An 18,042-nucleotide genomic window follows, 5' to 3' on the forward strand; every position below is an offset into this window, starting at 1 on the left:
ATTAATCGAAATGTTAACAAATGGAAAGTGTCCCGGCAACATTTTTTCTATTATAATTAACAGTATTCTAGCTTCTCCCCAGCTGATCATCCAAGATGGCTGCGCCCTGATGCAACACGTTGGGCGTTAAATGCAATCAATATTTAAGCAATTGTTGAGGATATCTGCTCTTGATATCAATTGTTTTCGTAGCAAGATGAGCACATTCGTATCTGTAATAAATCCAGTTACAGGGAAAACTGACTGGTGTCTTCAAAACGACAATTATGACTTCCATCAAGAAATTGCAAGGTAAACACGGATTGAGGTGATAGTAAACAGTCAGTTTCAGCAGCAATTATTAATTCATGAACGTGTTAATGCTACCTTTATATATATATATATATTTAATTTGAAATGGATTGCTCTAGAAATCTGTTTATTTTGAATTACTTGGGTCAGGATGCGCGTGCCTTGAAAGTTTACAAAGGGAAAAAAAGACGAAATATGAGAAGATTCTGTATGAAATATATTTCATCTTTCAAGGGGATTTATTTTCAGACATTTAATAATTGAATTTGATTAGTTCAGTGTCATTTTTAATTAGTACGTAAACTTAATCAGATACATACACATTATACATTTGACTTATTGCCTGTCACCAAGGTCTATTAAGATGGCTACAAAAATATACATAGTCTGCTGACTCCCCTGAGACATCACATGTACTTTCTTTGAATCTCTTAGCTATAAGTGCAAGATAGTATTAGATATAGCAGCACCTATATTCATATGAACACTGTTTTACATGACACACTTTGATGAACCTTGCAAGCAAATGTGCGTTTTACAATATTACGATACACAATGTACATCTTCATGTATGTTACATATACATGTATATCAAATGATTGTATTACCTGCCATTTTCTACTTTTCAGATCTGCATATGCTGACATGCTGCATGATACAGAAAGGGTATGTCCATAAGGCAAATCATGACAGAGAACACTTGTGAATTGTGAAAAGAAAATAACAAAATGTAATGTTTCAGACTGAAATGTCTACATGTTATTGGGAAATCAGAAACTCAGTTATCAAAGTAGGAAATATTCATTAAATATTCCTTATTATCAGTCCATTCGTAAGATATTGCTATGATTACCCATCAATCCTGTGTTGAATTTATTGTTGATATGCTATAAACAAAACACAACATATATGAACAGGGCCCCGAAAAATAAAATTTCACTGTATACCAGAGAAATATTAAATATATGAAGATTCCATGTATTGATTTTAATTTGGTGTCAGAGCTTGAATCATTGTTATGTTCTCAACAAAGTTAATGCTTGTCTGCATTTATCAGAACCAAAAGTACTACACTGCATTGCGTCATGCAGTTGTGATCTTGCGAACACGAGGGGAGAGGGTTCATGTCCTAGATATAGGTACAGGAACAGGACTTCTGTCGATGATGGCTGCCTCTCTAGGAGCTGACCAGGTGACTGCATGTGAGGTAAGTATGTCAGGGACTCAATGGAGCCCACACTAATTTTATTTCAGACTGCAAGAAGACATGACACCAGCTGAGATATTGAAGTTTCTTTCCTAAAAAAAACGTTGCATAGCTTTCGAGTGCACCTTTCTTAACTATTTTGCTACACATTAAATACTTTCTATTGAGATGATTTGAGATTGTAAGTCTCTTTATCGTTCCCTTGATAGATTGCAAATTAAAACACATTTTTATTCCAATTCATCCTTTAGAATTATGAAGATTGTGAATTCCACTAAATCACTTTAACAATTGTGATATTGAAGTTCCATCATTTTAAAGAAATTCAGAATTTAGCTTTAATTCTACTTTAATGCACATCACAGCAAGCCTCAAAATAAGATAGAATTTAACAGTCTTTCATAACATATGTTTCTATTGTACAGGCCTTCTCTCCTATGGCTGACTGTGCCAGGAAGGTGATCCAACAAAACGGCTTTGCTGACAAGATAAAGTTGATACCAAAACGCTCCACAGAAATTGTGGTTGGGAAAGGTCAGTATCACATATCACAGTTAAAGGAGTCAGTTAACCTAGTTTCATAATCTGTTTGTGGTCCTAACGTTAATAAGGCTAATTTTCTGTCAACAGACATAATTTGTATTTACTGAGGGAGCAACAAATGTTCTTTTTTGCAAGTTTACAAGCAAGGAGTTTGATAAAGTTCATTGCAATCCAGTAATAGAAATATACTCAGATAAAAGTCATTGGTGTCTATTTTGTTTGGATATTCAAAAGAAAATATTCTGAAGAGAAAAATGTCATAAGTTATGTGGTTATTTGCCAACTAACATGAGAACTGTTATAAAATTTGGGGATGGAAATGACCTTTACCAGTACTCAAGATTCCAGAGTGTACTATCATTAGATTTGTTACCCTACCAACTCAAAAATGCCTGAATGCTAAGATATCACTTATTTCAACTCAAAATTACACCTTTAAAGGAGGAGTTTATTTCTGAACACCTGCCGAGAAATGGATAACACTGTCAGAGTAACAAATTACTGATGTTTCTACCTACCCCAGCTTGTAAAAGTTTCACAACAAGAACAAGTGTGGATGCTAAGGAAATTTCACTTCCTGTAAAGTTAATTTTTAGTGCGTAGACACATTCAAGACTGTTCAAGTATTATTCTCCAACACAATGCTAAAATATTATTCTGAAAAATATGAAGCCTCAAATTGTCACTTCAGCATGACTATTTTAACTTTAGTGACAATTTATTTTTTTGATTTCAATAAAGTCTTTATAATGGTGTAATTTAATGAACAAAAATATCACCCATGGCCACACAGAGAAACTGTGTACTGCTACTTGTATTAGGCCATTTTGGTGGCATGGAATACTACAAAATTTGTGAAAAGAAATGATTTTTACTCATATTTAAGGTCACAGAGAAAGATTTAATAGCTCACCTGGCCCAAAGAGCCAAATGAGCTTATGCCGTGACACAGCATCCATCAGTACATCCAGCCAGCATCAACTTTTCCTTTAAGCAACTTCTTCTCAATAACAAATGAACCAAATGTTTTGATACTTTGGTGATATTTTTTACGATGAAGCTTGTCAAAGTTAACAAAGAGAAATGACTATGACCTGTATTCAAGGTCAAATGAGTCAGATTTGTTAAAACATTTGAATTATTTCTTCCCTTTAATTAAATGGTCTAGAGGCATGATATATTGCTGGTATGTTCCAATTACGAAGCCCGACAAAGATCTTAGGAGTTGAAAAAATAAAAAGCCTAGGATTGCAATTGTTGGTCATTAGAGGGCTGAACCAAGTGTTACAAATTTTCTCCTTAACAAAACCGAAGAAACAATTTTCTTTCAAGGATTTGTTGAGACACTCAATTCCTTAGATGTCTTGGGATACATTCAGTGATGTGATATATACCTATGTATATAGCCTTTATTGGTAAATAGAAGAGATTGTCAGCATCAGGTGTATTCTACAACAGTTAGACATACTTTATGATAAAGACATGATATTTTAAAACTGAAAACACAGTTGCTAAATTCCAAATATGGGATTTATTTAAAGTGGAACAAAGCTTTGGTTAGAATCAAAATACTGGAACAAACAAATTTTATTGATATATCCGGTACCTACTTTTTATTCACAGATGGAGACATGGATTCCCGTGCAAACATCTTGATCACGGAGGTGTTTGATACAGAACTTATTGGAGAGGGGGGTATTGGTACATTCACACATGCCCATAGAGAGCTTCTACAGGTAGGACTAACAGATATAGTGATTAATCCTAAATACCAGCAACTTACAGAGGAAAACTGAGAGACAGAATGAGATAATTACTAAATACATACCACTGTGTAAATAATTCCTGCTTTATGTATATGCCTGACAGAGAAAGATGATACATGGGGAGATAACTCTTATAGTAGACAATCAGATGGATGAGAATACCTTTTTGAGCTGATCGAAATACGACAAGACATGTAGGTAGGATGTAACTATTTACATCATTCAGTGTTACATTTACATTACTGAATGTCACACAGTTACTGATACACATAACTCAATGTCACACAGTTTCATCACTGATTTCTCTTGGTGCTCTCTACAGTTATTTTTCACTCATTATTATCATTAGTTCAATCATACTTCATGGCGTGCCTCATTTGCCATATGTAAAAAGCTTCCAGGCTATTCTAGGTCCAGATCTGCTAAATGCAGGACTATCCATCCAGTAGTTAATAATCTGTATTATTTTGCCTCACAGAATGACTGTATTGTGGTGCCATCAGTTGCTAACATGTATGTTCAGCCTGTCAAATCTAAGCTGGTCCGACGATGGAGAGACATTCAGCCAATCAGAATGCATGGATGTGATGACATCAATCCCCCAGATAACCTGATCAGTTGTGGTGGAGCTCCATCCTTACATGATCTTCAGTTAGACCAAATCCCGTTAGACCAGTTTGAGATTATCTCTGATCCAATAAAAGTATTCAGGTCTGTTGGGTCCAAGTTTATTTGAATTTTAAATTTCAGTCTGTGGTGTATTGTTCACATGTTGTCTGCAGTTTTTTTGCTTTTGCACTAATTGGTTATGTTAACATTGAAAAGAACTAACAAAGGAAAGCTTGTTGTTTAGTTCAAACAAGACATAAATGAATTTCTAGGATTAGAGTATTAAATACTGGTATGGTTCTGTCGAGTACTCCAAGACACACCAGTAGAATATTGAATGATGTATTTCAGTAGTTCCACAGTAAAAGATCCTGCTTTGATCCAAAGTGTCTATTTCAGTCAGATAGGTGTTTGTACTTTTATGCACACAAGAAATTGCAGTTAGTCTAGAGCTCTTATTGTTGATAATTTTCTGAAGACCTGTAATACGATAGCAGAGTTATTTATACTTTGAATTAATGCCTTTAATATGTTTTGGTGCTACAGGTTTGATTTCAGTGGCAAGACACCTTTACCGTTTCATAATCAGTCTCAAAATGTGGTCAAGAGTCTGACCTCTGGACAAGTGGATGGTGTGTTTATGTGGTGGGACCTCGAAATGGACACTAAAGAGGAGATAATCCTTAGCTGTGCACCAAGCTGGGCACATCCACACATTGAAGAGTTACAGGTGAGTTTTTAGGACTTTGATACATTTATCAAAAATTTTTGGCAGGACATATTATTGTATCTCCTTCTACAATTGTTACCTAGTTGAATTAAATTTTTGTTGGCTTAAACATGAAGTTGTGCTTTCATGAACCATAGTTTGATTTGACAGAATTTTGAAGAGTTGCTACCCTTTGTGTTTTTCATCATGTTAATCTTGTTCAAAGATCATCTCTCGCAGTTTTTAAATGATTTCTTTCAAACTTAATAGGCTTAAATCATCAAGACATGGAGTGATGCTCTCTTTCACAGAAGTTTGATTCAACAATTTTTAAGGAGTTGTAGCCCTTTGTTTTTTATCGGCATTTTCATTTTTTTGTATGGAGATCTCCATCCTCAGTTTTTTCGCCAATTTCATGGAAACTTGGTAGATTTTTTAATAGTTGGATAATTGACTTTGACTTACTGAACTGTAACCAGATAACTGGACTTTGATGTTGAACGCTGCTGTAGGATGTAAAAAAATAATCTTACAATATACAACACACTTAGACAGACATAGCTAGTAATCAGTTTTATTCAGGTTTTCATTGTACCAGAAAATATGTCGACAAGTGTAACAAACGTACTGGTGAACTATCTATTCTTTCTGGAGTTCTCATGCACATGCATCCTACTTGTGTATCTATGATTTCTGGTAAAAGTCTTGCTCACTTATATTCTTTAACAGAAAGAGTAACCAAGGTGTAAAATTAGGGATTCTGTAATAGCCTAGATTTTGATCAAGGCAGACTTGGTCAGATCATAATATTATTAACATTTTTGACATGATAATTTTCTTAACTGTAGTAATGTTCATGAAAAACGAATGACACTAGTAGGGAATTATACATTAGAGTACAATAGTACTCAGGTATGCATCAAGATGATTGGATACAGATATATGTACGAGGAGGGGGCTTTAGTTATGCAGGACACTGACAGTCACTATCAAATAGTTGAAATGCTGACCATATAACACCATTGGGAGGTGCCAAACAAAATGTGAATTGGATATCAAGTTCTGGTACAACTTAATAACCTTTACATAAAATGGTGCTTACTGACATTGTGATTTTACCATTTAGAAATATTATTTTGTCAAGATATCTTCTCCCTCAGTTTTCAACCAGTTTCTTCCAAATCTATTTGGATTGGTTAAGCTTGAAAACCACAATATCAGATTGTATTCTTGTGAATAAAATTTTCATTTAACAGACTTTCTATGTAAATTCAAACTTTTAAATTCATGTAGATCATCGAGGCCAACAGTAAAGGTTAAAGGTCACATTTGACCACTCCAAATCCAAAAGTACATTTTTTACAAGCTATCATTCATGAATGCTTTGTTTCTTTTTATTTGTTAGTTTGTTTATTTTTTTCTTTCTTTTTTTTTTTTTTTTTTTGTAAATACAAGTTTTGGCAATTGAATAAAAAAACCCAACAAAAACAAAAACCAAATTGACAAGGTTTGTACGTTTTATCTTTAGTGGAGAGATCACTGGATGCAGGCAATATATTATCCTAGTACTCCGTTGGAGGTCAAGAAAGAAGAAGAGGTCAAGGTCATTAGTTACCATGATGAGTACAGTCTCTGGTTTGAAGTTGCCAAAGAATCCAGGTATGCAACTATGAAATGATAATGATGAAAAAAGTCACAAACATCTCCCATATTATCCATGCACCATGCATCCATTTAGCTACAAATCATTCCTATTTCACAACGTAATTGGATGTAGCATAACTTTTGTAGGCAGTTTATTTTCTGCCTGACGTTTCTTTCTTGAAAAGATGTTGTAGTAAAAGTTATTTGGTAAAGTAGATACCAAAGAGACATTGATGTACAGATTTAGTGATTGATTCAGGTATTTGTATTGATCACACACGAATCAACTTTATTAGCTTACCATCATCAGATAGTGGGCTATTCAAATCGCCCTATGTCTGTGGTCCATCGTCTGTCCATAAACCATTTTTGTTATCGTTATTTCTTGAGAGGTGCTGGATGGATCTTTCTCAAATTTTATATGTAGGTTTCCCTTGGTCTCTGTATGTGTTCATCTAATTTTGGAACTGAACTAAAGAAGCAAAATGGCCAAAAGGTGGCCAACTTGGATTTTTACAATGAAGCATTTTATTGCATATGTAGTTCCCATTGGTCCCTGGTTGTGTCCCTTTGATTTTGAGACCGCAAAGGATTGTTAAAATTTCTTATCATTAAGAACGAAAAAACAGAAAAGATAAGAAGAGAAAAGATCAACTTTTAAAGAACAAATAAGGATCAAACAATAGTGGACACCAGGATCCCTCTGGGATCTTTTGTTAAATCATGGGTTGATAGTAACAATGAAATGAGGACATAACAGATTCATATGATCATGATGGCAATACAAGGGGCTTATTTATCAATAAGCTTTCCTGAAACAATCTGTGATTGCTCAGGTAAGTGGTTTGAATGACATACACAATGACATTTTGTTGTTACAGTGAAAAAGAAGATTTCCACAAGGAGGGAGGACCTATATGCAGCTTTGGGGCTAACATTTGTTTCAGCAGGGGCAGAATCGGAATGATGAATGATCCAGTGAGGAGAAAAATTTACAAAGAGATCTTAAAAAAGGTAGGTGTTTAAATTTAAATATGAAACAACTGCATTGGCATTTCTTGTACCTTTTTTCTCTAAAGGTGAAACTACAGGTACTACTGCGGTGGCATACCTCGTATCCTTTTATCTCTAAAGGTAAAACTACAGGTACTACTGCAGTGGCATACCTTGTATCCTTTTATCTCTAAAGGTAAAACTACAGGTACTACTGCGGTGGCATACCTTGTATCCTTTTATCTCTAAAGGTAAAACTACAGGTACTACTGCAGTGGCATACCTTGTATCCTTTTATCTCTAAAGGTAAAACTACAGGTACTACTGCGGTGGCATACCTTGTATCCTTTTATCTCTAAAGGTAAAACTACAGGTACTACTGCAGTGGCATACCTTGTATCCTTTTATCTCTAAAGGTAAAACTACAGGTACTACTGCGGTGGCATACCTTGTATCCTTTTATCTCTAAAGGTAAAACTACAGGTACTACTGCGGTGGCATACCTTGTATCCTTTTATCTCTAAAGGTAAAACTACAGGTACTACTGCGGTGGCATACCTTGTATCCTTTTATCTCTAAAGGTAAAACTACAGGTACTACTGCAATGGCATACCTTGTATCCTTTTATCTCTAAAGGTAAAACTACAGGTACTACTGTGGCTTTTTATATTATATTTAAATCACTACCAAATGATTAAATACTAAGTATACTTTTTGTATACACATTTACTGTTAGCTAATTTATTTTGGTAGACAGATAATTTTACATGGACATCACAATCCACAGTGTTTATCCTGCTGGAAGGCAGAGAGACCTTATGTCTTACAAGCTAATAGCATTTCTACTGAAACTACAAAACAGGGAAAGTGATAGCTTGAATGACCAGTCACTGATATATAGCTAGATAGATCAGTACATTGGGAATGATGGCTGGGATGACCAGTCACTGATATATAGCTAGATAGATCAGTATATGGGGAGTGATGGCTGGGATGACAAGTCACTGATATATAGCTAGATAGATCAGTACATTGGGAATGATGGCTGGGATGACCAGTCACTGATATATAGCTAGATAGATCAGTACATTGGGAATGATGGCATGACAAGTCACTGATATATAGCTAGATAGATCAGTACATTGGGAATGATGGCTGGGATGACAAGTCACTGATATATAGCTAGATAGATCAGTACATTGGGAGTGATGGCTGGGATGACCAGTCACTGATATAAAGCTAGATAGATCAGTACATTGGGAGTGATGGCTGGGATGACCAGTCACTGACATATAGCTAGATAGATCAGTATATGGGGAGTGATGGCTGGGATGACCAGTCACTGATATATAGCTAGATAGATCAGTACATTGGGAATGAGCTAGATAGATCAGTATATGGGATGACCAGTCACTGATATATAGCTAGATAGATCAGTACATTGGGAATGATGGCTGGGATGACAGTCACTGATATATAGCTAGATAGATCAGTACATTCGGAATGATGGCTGGGATGACCAGTCACTGACATATAGCTAGATAGATCAGTACATTGGGAATGATGGCTGGGATGACCAGTCACTGACATATAGCTAGATAGATCAGTACATTGGGAATGATGGCTGGGATGACCAGTCACTGATATATAGCTAGATAGATCAGTACATTGGGAATGATGGCTGGGATGACCAGTCACTGATATATAGCTAGATAGATCAGTACATTGGGAATGATGACTGGGATGACCAGTCACTGATATATAGCTAGATAGATCAGTATATGGGGAGTGATGGCTGGGATGACCAGTCACTGATATACAGCTAGATAGATCAGTACATTGGGAATGATGGCTGGGATGACCAGTCACTGATATATAGCTAGATAGATCAGTACATTGGGAATGATGGCTGGGATGACCAGTCACTGATATACAGCTAGATAGATCAGTATATGGGGAGTGATGACTGGGATGACCAGTCACTGACATATAGCTAGATAGATCAGTACATTGGGAATGATGGCTGGGATGACAAGTCACTGATATATAGCTAGATAGATCAGTACATTGGGAGTGATGGCTGGGATGACCAGTCACTGATATATAGCTAGATAGATCAGTATATGGGGAGTGATGGCTGGGATGACAAGTCACTGATATATAGCTAGATAGATCAGTACATTGGGAATGATGGCTGGGATGACCAGTCACTGATATATATAGCTAGATAGATCAGTACAATGGGAATGATGGCTGGGATGACCAGTCATTGATATATAGCTAGATAGATCAGTACATTGGGAATGATGGCTGAGATGACCAGTCACTGACATATAGCTAGATAGATCAGTACATTGGGAATGATGGCTGGGATGACCAGTCACTGACATACAGCTAGATAGATCAGTATATGGGAGTGATGACTGGGATGACCAGTCACTGACATATAGCTAGATAGATCAGTACATTGGGAATGATGGCTGGGATGACCAGTCACTGATATACAGCTAGATAGATCAGTACATTGGAAGTGATGACTAGGATGACCAGTCACTGATATATAGCTAGATAGATCAGTATATGGGGAGTGATGACTGGGATGACCAGTCACTGACATATAGCTAGATAGATCAGTATATGGGGAGTGATGGCTGGGATGACCAGTCACTGATATACAGCTAGATAGATCAGTACATTGGGAATGATGGCTGGGATGACCAGTCACTGACATATAGCTAGATAGATCAGTATATGGGGAGTGATGGCTGGGATGACCAGTCACTGATATACAGCTAGATAGATCAGTACATTGGGAATGATGGCTGAGATGACCAGTCACTGACATATAGCTAGATAGATCAGTACATTGGGAATGATGGCTGGGATGACCAGTCACTGATATACAGCTAGATAGATCAGTATATGGGGAGTGATGACTGGGATGACCAGTCACTGACATATAGCTAGATAGATCAGTACATTGGGAATGATGGCTGGGATGACCAGTCACTGACATATAGCTAGATAGATCAGTATATGGGGAGTGATGGCTGGGATGACCAGTCACTGACATATAGCTAGATAGATCAGTACATTGGGAATGATGGCTGGGATGACCAGTCACTGATATACAGCTAGATAGATCAGTATATGGGGAGTGATGACTGGGATGACCAGTCACTGACATATAGCTAGATAGATCAGTACATTGGGAATGATGGCTGGGATGACCAGCCACTGAGTCAGTGACTGGTCATCCCATCCATCACTCCCCATATACTGATCTATCTAGCTATATGTCACTACCAGTCACTGACATATAGCTAGATAGATCAGTATATGGGGGAGTGATGGTGATAGATCAGTACATTGGGAATGATGGCTGGGATGACCAGTCACTGACATATAGCTAGATAGATCAGTACATTGGGAATGATGGCTGGGATGACCAGTCACTGACATATAGCTAGATAGATCAGTACATTGGGAATGATGGCTGGGATGACCAGTCACTGACATACAGCTAGATAGATCAGTACATTGGGAATGATGGCTGGGATGACCAGTCACTGATATACAGCTAGATAGATCAGTACATTGGGAATGATGGCTGGGATGACCAGTCACTGATATATAGCTAGATAGATCAGTACATTGGGAATGATGGCTGGGATGACCAGTCACTGATATATAGCTAGATAGATCAGTACATTGGGAATGATGGCTGGGATGACCAGTCACTGATATATAGCTAGATAGATCAGTACATTGGGAATGATGGCTGGGATGACCAGTCACTGATATATAGCTAGATAGATCAGTACATTGGGAGTGATGGCTGGGATGACCAGTCACTGACATATAGCTAGATAGATCAGTATATGGGGAGTGATGGCTGGGATGACCAGTCACTGACATATAGCTAGATAGATCAGTATATGGGGAGTGATGGCTGGGATGACCAGTCACTGACATATAGCTAGATAGATCAGTATATGGGGAGTGATGGCTGGGATGACCAGTCACTGACATATAGCTAGATTGATCAGTATATGGGGAGTGATGGCTGGGATGACCAGTCACTGACATATAGCTAGATAGATCAGTATATGGGGAGTGATGGCTGGGATGACCAGTCACTGACATATAGCTAGATAGATCAGTATATGGGGAGTGATGGCTGGGATGACCAGTCACTGACATATAGCTATATAGATCAGTATATGGGGAGTGATGGCTTGGATGACCAGTCACTGATATATAGCTAGATAGATCAGTACATTGGGAGTGATGACTGGAATGACCAGTCACTGATATATAGCTAGATAGATCAGTACATTGGGAGTGATGGCTGGGATGACAAGTCACTGATATATAGCTAGATAGATCAGTACATTGGGAGTGATGGCTGGGATGACCAGTCACTGATATATAGCTAGATAGATCAGTACATTTCGAGTGATGGCTGGGATGACCAGTCACTGATATATAGCTAGATAGATCAGTACATTGGGACTGATGGCTGGGATGGCCACTCACTGACATATACAGAACTGTACTGTGTGCTACATTACCTTGGCTGACATGTTTTCATATTGTTTTGTAGAATGTGACTACTGACACAACTTGCTTGTGTTTGGGTGATGGTAACATGATGGCACTGATAGCAGCGAGACTTGGCTGTAAACAGGTACTAAACCAGGCCTTAACAGGCAGTCTACTTTCTACTGAAAACACATACAAAATCAGGCATTATCAGGCAGTCTACTTTCTACTGTAAACACGTACTAAACCAGGCCTTATTAGGTAGTCTACTTTCTACTGTAAACACATACAAAACCAGGCCTTATTAGGCAGTCTACTTTCTACTGTAAACACGTACTAAAACACACTGTAAACACATACAAAACCAGGCCTTATTAGGCAGTCTACTTTCTACTGAAAACACATGCAAAACCAGGCCTTATTAGGCAGTCTACTTTCTACTGTAAACACATACAAAACCAGGCCTTAACAGGCAGTCTACTTTCTACTGAAAACACATACAAAATCAGGCATTATCAGGCAGTCTACTTTCTACTGTAAACATGTTCAAATTCAGGCCTAATTATCAAGCAGGCTATGTTTTACTGTAAACACCTACAAAATTAGACCTAATTAAGCACTTTACTTTCTTACTTTTTGTTGTTTTTTTATTTCTACCAGCAGACTGTTGTTCATTTTTCCCCTAATGTGTTAATGTGTTGCAGGTTTTTACTGTGGAACCTAACCCCAGTGTAAGAAAGGTCATGGAGTCCTTTATTAAAACAAATGGTCTAGAAGAAATTATCACTGTAATAACTAATAACCCTGAGGCTCTGACGTCTGCAGACTTTGGTGATCACAAGGTACAATACTGAGGAGACAATTAATCTATGATTTATTTATTAAAGTGAAAAACATCTTGCTCAAATATAACTTGTGGCTTTTGCACTTTTGATAGGAAAAATGTATACACAAAGGCTATTCTTATGATCATTGTACCTTCACATACATATTTAACATATATTTTAATATGTATTTAATATGTCACACAAAGTTATGTGTAAATTACCATGTTTAAAGTAATCAAGGAACCCAGATTAATATTTAGTCCTAGGCTTTTAGTTCAAATCTGTCCAAATCCAGTAAGGGCTATTCCACTGAAACAGCTACTTGATCCAAGGACTTATGAATCACTTCTAGCCATGGTTTGGGTTTCCTGTCTGTTACTTGTAAGCAAACTTATCAATTAAATTCTATGGGTGGTAAATTAGACTAAACCTAGAATCCTGGGGTGGGATAGATGATTTTTCTGGGACAGTCAGAAACATAACTTTCTTATCGCATTTCACCAAAATAGTGCAAAGATGGATTTAAGCTTCCACAATAATTGCTATATGAACAACGTACAGAATCTTTGATAAGTGCAGTCATATTGAAGTGGAATACTTCTAGGGTGCAAAGCACTAAAATAGGATTAATGCTAAATAATGATGTATGTTTAAAGTAATTATTTGTTTTTGCCCCATCAACAGTCAGGGTCATTTTGAGGTAAGGTTTACTTGCAGTAATTAGTAGCTACCTCACTGAACAGCACCAGGGAGGCCCATCATATACTATCAGAGTAATTAGAGTATTGTGTCTTGCTCGTAACAGTCATAACATCACTACCTGATTCAATCTTCTTGAACTGCCCAGAGTATGTATTGTGGAACCACTCCTTGGATCTCCACTTAAGGTAGCAAAGCCACTGACTTAGCTGTTATCACTACCAGTACACATAATAAATTGTGTTAAATGAACTTTAGGTCAATATTGATCTTACTTATTGTTGATATTTCAGATTGACCTTGTGTTGGGAGAGCCATACTTTCAGAGCTCTGTTTTACCATGGCACAGCATTAATTATTGGTACTCGATAGATCAGCTTTCTGACATTATGGCAACTGAGGCAAAGATATTCCCTACTTCAATGACAATTAAGGCCATAGCTGTTGAGTTTACAGACCTCTGGAAGATACGGGCCCCTGTTGGAATGTGTGAGGGATTCAATCTTCAAGTATTTGATGATTTAATAGAGGTAAGACAGAAAACATTGTGTTATGTCTATACATTCATACCCTGAAGTAAAATGGTCATGGCCAACTGACATAACTTCCTGAAACATGTCGCCTAAGTTAATGAAATCAAAGTTGATTACAATTACAGCAGGTGCCTGGTAAAACTTATTTAAATCTGGAACCTTCAGATCAACATACTTTTCTATCTATGGTGCAATTTTGTAAATTTATCATGTTTGGACATAGTAACAACTGACGTAAGAATTAAGTAATTTTTTATTCACTCTTGAACTCATAATCTTTCAGTCACAACATTGCCTATCCAAGAAACTCTGTAATTGCTCAACCATTGCCTGCACAACCCAAGACATCCCAAATACCTACATTAATATATTTATGCTTAAATACACATTGTATGAATAGACTATTATGTTGATAGTGTAATGATAGTTAATTATATAATCCTAATTAGAAATGAACTGTATTCATTGTGTTGATTCTGTAAGTCATAAATTTTCATCAGGTTTAATCTTAATTGATTTTGTGGGTATTATTAATCCCCAAAATATGAAGACCAGTTAAAACAGTGTTTATTGCAGTATTAGTGGATTTCATAGTACTATTTTTCAATGATATCAAGTACCAGCCAAACATGAAATTTAAGCCGCACAAAAAATATCTGATTTACAGCAGAAAAAAATGTACTGTATCAGTATGATAGTTAATTCTATAGATTTAACATCCTCATGTTTACAGCGTTCGTCAGATATTGCTGATGAGACTGTAGAACCACAGCCCTTATGGGAATACCCTTGTACTGCTCGAAGTGATATTGTAAATATTTACAACTTCCAATATACTTCTTCCTGGGACAAAACAGCAGTGACTTTGACAAAAGAACTCAACTTACAAAGGTTAGTATGGCAAGTCTCTTGGAGAGGAAAGGAAAGCCTGTTAACGTCTTTTACATATACCGATACAGTGCACACTTTTCCTGTTTACTGCTTGCATAATCATTGAACCCAATTATTGGAAGATTACCTTCCTTGTTTTGCTGCACGGAAAATAGATTTCGTTGAGGTGTATCCTTCTGCGATCTACGTCATTGCTTAATTTCAAATCTGAATTGTTAAAAATTTTGCCTATAGTAAATGTTTTGATTGTTTTCAAAATACAAAAAAAAATTCATTGTTTGTTTCTTAAAATTTGATCTGACACAGTGAAGATGAAATGATTAGAGTTGGACTGCATGAAAATCCTCTACAAACTAAATATTAAGAAGTTCAAACTCCATCGATATTGTATTACATGTATAATGGAAGATTTGTATCTCTTCAGTGATGGACACTGTAATGGAGTTGTGCTGTGGGCAGACTTTGACTTCGGCAAAAATTGTGTTGTAAGCACTGGACCAAGAGAAGCACCACATGTAGGAAAGGAAATTAAATGGGACATTTACACTCGACAGGGTGTCCATCTTCTAAAACACCCGCTTACCTCGAGGAATACTGTTGGTGAACATGCAATTCATGTGACATTCAATTTTAGACCAAAACAAGGAGATTTAGAATTTACTTTTAAATCAAATAGCTGAAATTATATATTTGGAGTATTTACTGTTCGTGACCTATCCTTTTATCAAACACTAACAAAGATTTGTCAACTTGATATCAAGCTTGTTATGATTTACCTGGTATGTAAGAACAAAATTCTTCTGTAGGTGCAACCTACTTTAACAACAATGATTTTCCCTTAACACTTAAATCCCCTGGATATCACTAATTTTGTTCAGAAGATGCAGGGCATGACTTGATATCATTCCACAATGGTTATGAATAATTAACATACAGAAATAATTCCAGAAGTAAATAGTCAGACCGTCTACAGACCAAAAACGTGTTTAAGTTGAGGGAGATCTTAACCTGTTTGTGTTCACCAGTACTTCATTCTAGATAGTCAGGGATTGAAGAGAATGTGTTATTACATTCAGGATATATGAAGACCTCTTCACTGGATGTTGATTCAGCTTCAACAATCAATGAAAACACCTGTTAGTTTTATTGGCGTGAATTTGACTAGAAAGTGTTCACATATTGTATCGTCAGCTTAGGTATTCTTCGTCCTTATTACATGTATTACTTGGCTTCTGTATGCATACAAAATTAGATAAATGATAAAAAGATCAGAAGGCTAATCCAGTGAAAATTTTATTTTATTTTAGTTATATACCAATAAATGCCTGGACCAGTTGGAGAATTGGTTTTTTTTTTATGTGTTTATTTTTCATTTTTACTCTTAATACGTTCAAACCTTCCATACCTACCATTGTATAGCATCTCATTATATAATGACTGTTTAATAATGGTCCCAATTGTGTGTATAACAGCCACTTTATGTTGCCAGTTACCATTTTGGTCCCGAATCTGGTAAATAAATCTGGGCTGTACTGACTTATATATGAACGAGACCCAATGTGCTTGAATTGCTCACCTGTTCTGCAGCCTACAAAGAAGACCTTGTTGATTCATTAAGTCAATTTCTACAAACTTTAAATCATGTTCCCCATACATGTTACTACGTAAATACCATATATTTTTCAACATTATCCCTTCACTATCTATGCCTGTGAATGTTTCAGGGCCTCAAAGCCACTCAAAGTCCTTTTTTTGACTGTTCAGTAAGTCCATTGCATTTATGACATCACTGACATCATCTGACTGAAAGTGAGTACCATAAAAATATCAAGGACTTTTCATGGACTTTATGGTCATTTCTAGGTTTGAAACAGTGACAGGCCTGCCAGGATGGGTGACATTCCCAGGACTCTGCTGCCATGCTTGCATTCTGCCACCCACCTTTTCACTGTAGAATATGAAGAGGCTTCATTCCCTTGTGTTGCTACCATATCAGTATGGATTTCCTTAGGTGCAAAACCTTTCTTATGCGAATACTGAATCAATGCACTCTTAGCAATTTTGTCCATTTTGTAAAAGTCGCATCAGAGTGCTACCTCTTCGACATAAACAAATCAAATGACACCAGTCTTCAGGTACACAGCCTTAAATAGGCGGGGAAAAGTAGAGCTGAAAATGATCATTTCTGCTTAACTCCTTCAATACAAGGCTTACAACTTGTCAATCAGCTGTCATAGGTCGACCATTTGAGTCAACTTGGTAGCCCTTTATCTAGTTATATAACAATATCAATAGGCTGAACCTTTTGGTTAATTAGAATAAGTTCTATTAATAAATACGAACACGTTTGACCCTAGTGACCTTGAAAGGGTCATTTATTTGAATAAACTTGGTAGTCCTTCATGTCACAATACTTCAAGCCTAATATCAGCACCCAGGGCCTTTAATTATTGAGAACAATTTGTTTGAATGAAAAGTTTACACAGTGTCCTCGACCCTTTATGGCAGATAACCTAAAAACATGTACCACAGAAATTCAACTGTCATACCATAGAAACCGGTAAATAAGACTATAACGTTTGGAAAATTCATTGACCCCGGTTGTACATCTAACCAAAAGTCTCTTTGTTTTATTGTCCATTCAGATCAATTAACCTGCAGTGAAGCCTGACTCCGAATAGTCATAGCCAGTCATAATCAATGCTAGCCCAGCGTAATTTCTTAAGTTACAATATTGGTCCTGAAGTTGTTTGATCTTTACCCTTCTTTGTTCTTTTTAGCTCTT

General features: G+C 36.6%; 1 protein-coding gene across 1 annotated transcript; it reads left to right on the plus strand.

Moving 5' to 3' along the window:
• Positions 1 to 108: 108 nt before the first annotated feature.
• LOC132553585 (protein arginine N-methyltransferase 7-like) lies at positions 109 to 16,592 on the plus strand. Its single transcript, XM_060217841.1, has 14 exons — positions 109 to 291; positions 921 to 957; positions 1,349 to 1,498; positions 1,924 to 2,032; positions 3,665 to 3,777; positions 4,286 to 4,518; positions 4,963 to 5,146; positions 6,654 to 6,784; positions 7,651 to 7,783; positions 12,369 to 12,452; positions 13,012 to 13,149; positions 14,127 to 14,363; positions 15,100 to 15,257; positions 15,682 to 16,592. The coding sequence occupies exons 1-14, from the start codon at positions 131 to 133 to the stop codon at positions 15,935 to 15,937; spliced, it is 2,124 nt and encodes a 707-aa protein (XP_060073824.1). The 5' UTR covers positions 109 to 130; the 3' UTR covers positions 15,938 to 16,592.
• The last annotated feature ends 1,450 nt before the right edge of the window (positions 16,593 to 18,042 follow it).

The sequence above is a fragment of the Ylistrum balloti genome, unplaced genomic scaffold, assembly GCF_031769215.1.
Source record: "Ylistrum balloti isolate Yb309-2 unplaced genomic scaffold, AGI_CSIRO_Ybal_v1 Utg370338, whole genome shotgun sequence".
Taxonomy (NCBI): domain Eukaryota; kingdom Metazoa; phylum Mollusca; class Bivalvia; order Pectinida; family Pectinidae; genus Ylistrum; species Ylistrum balloti.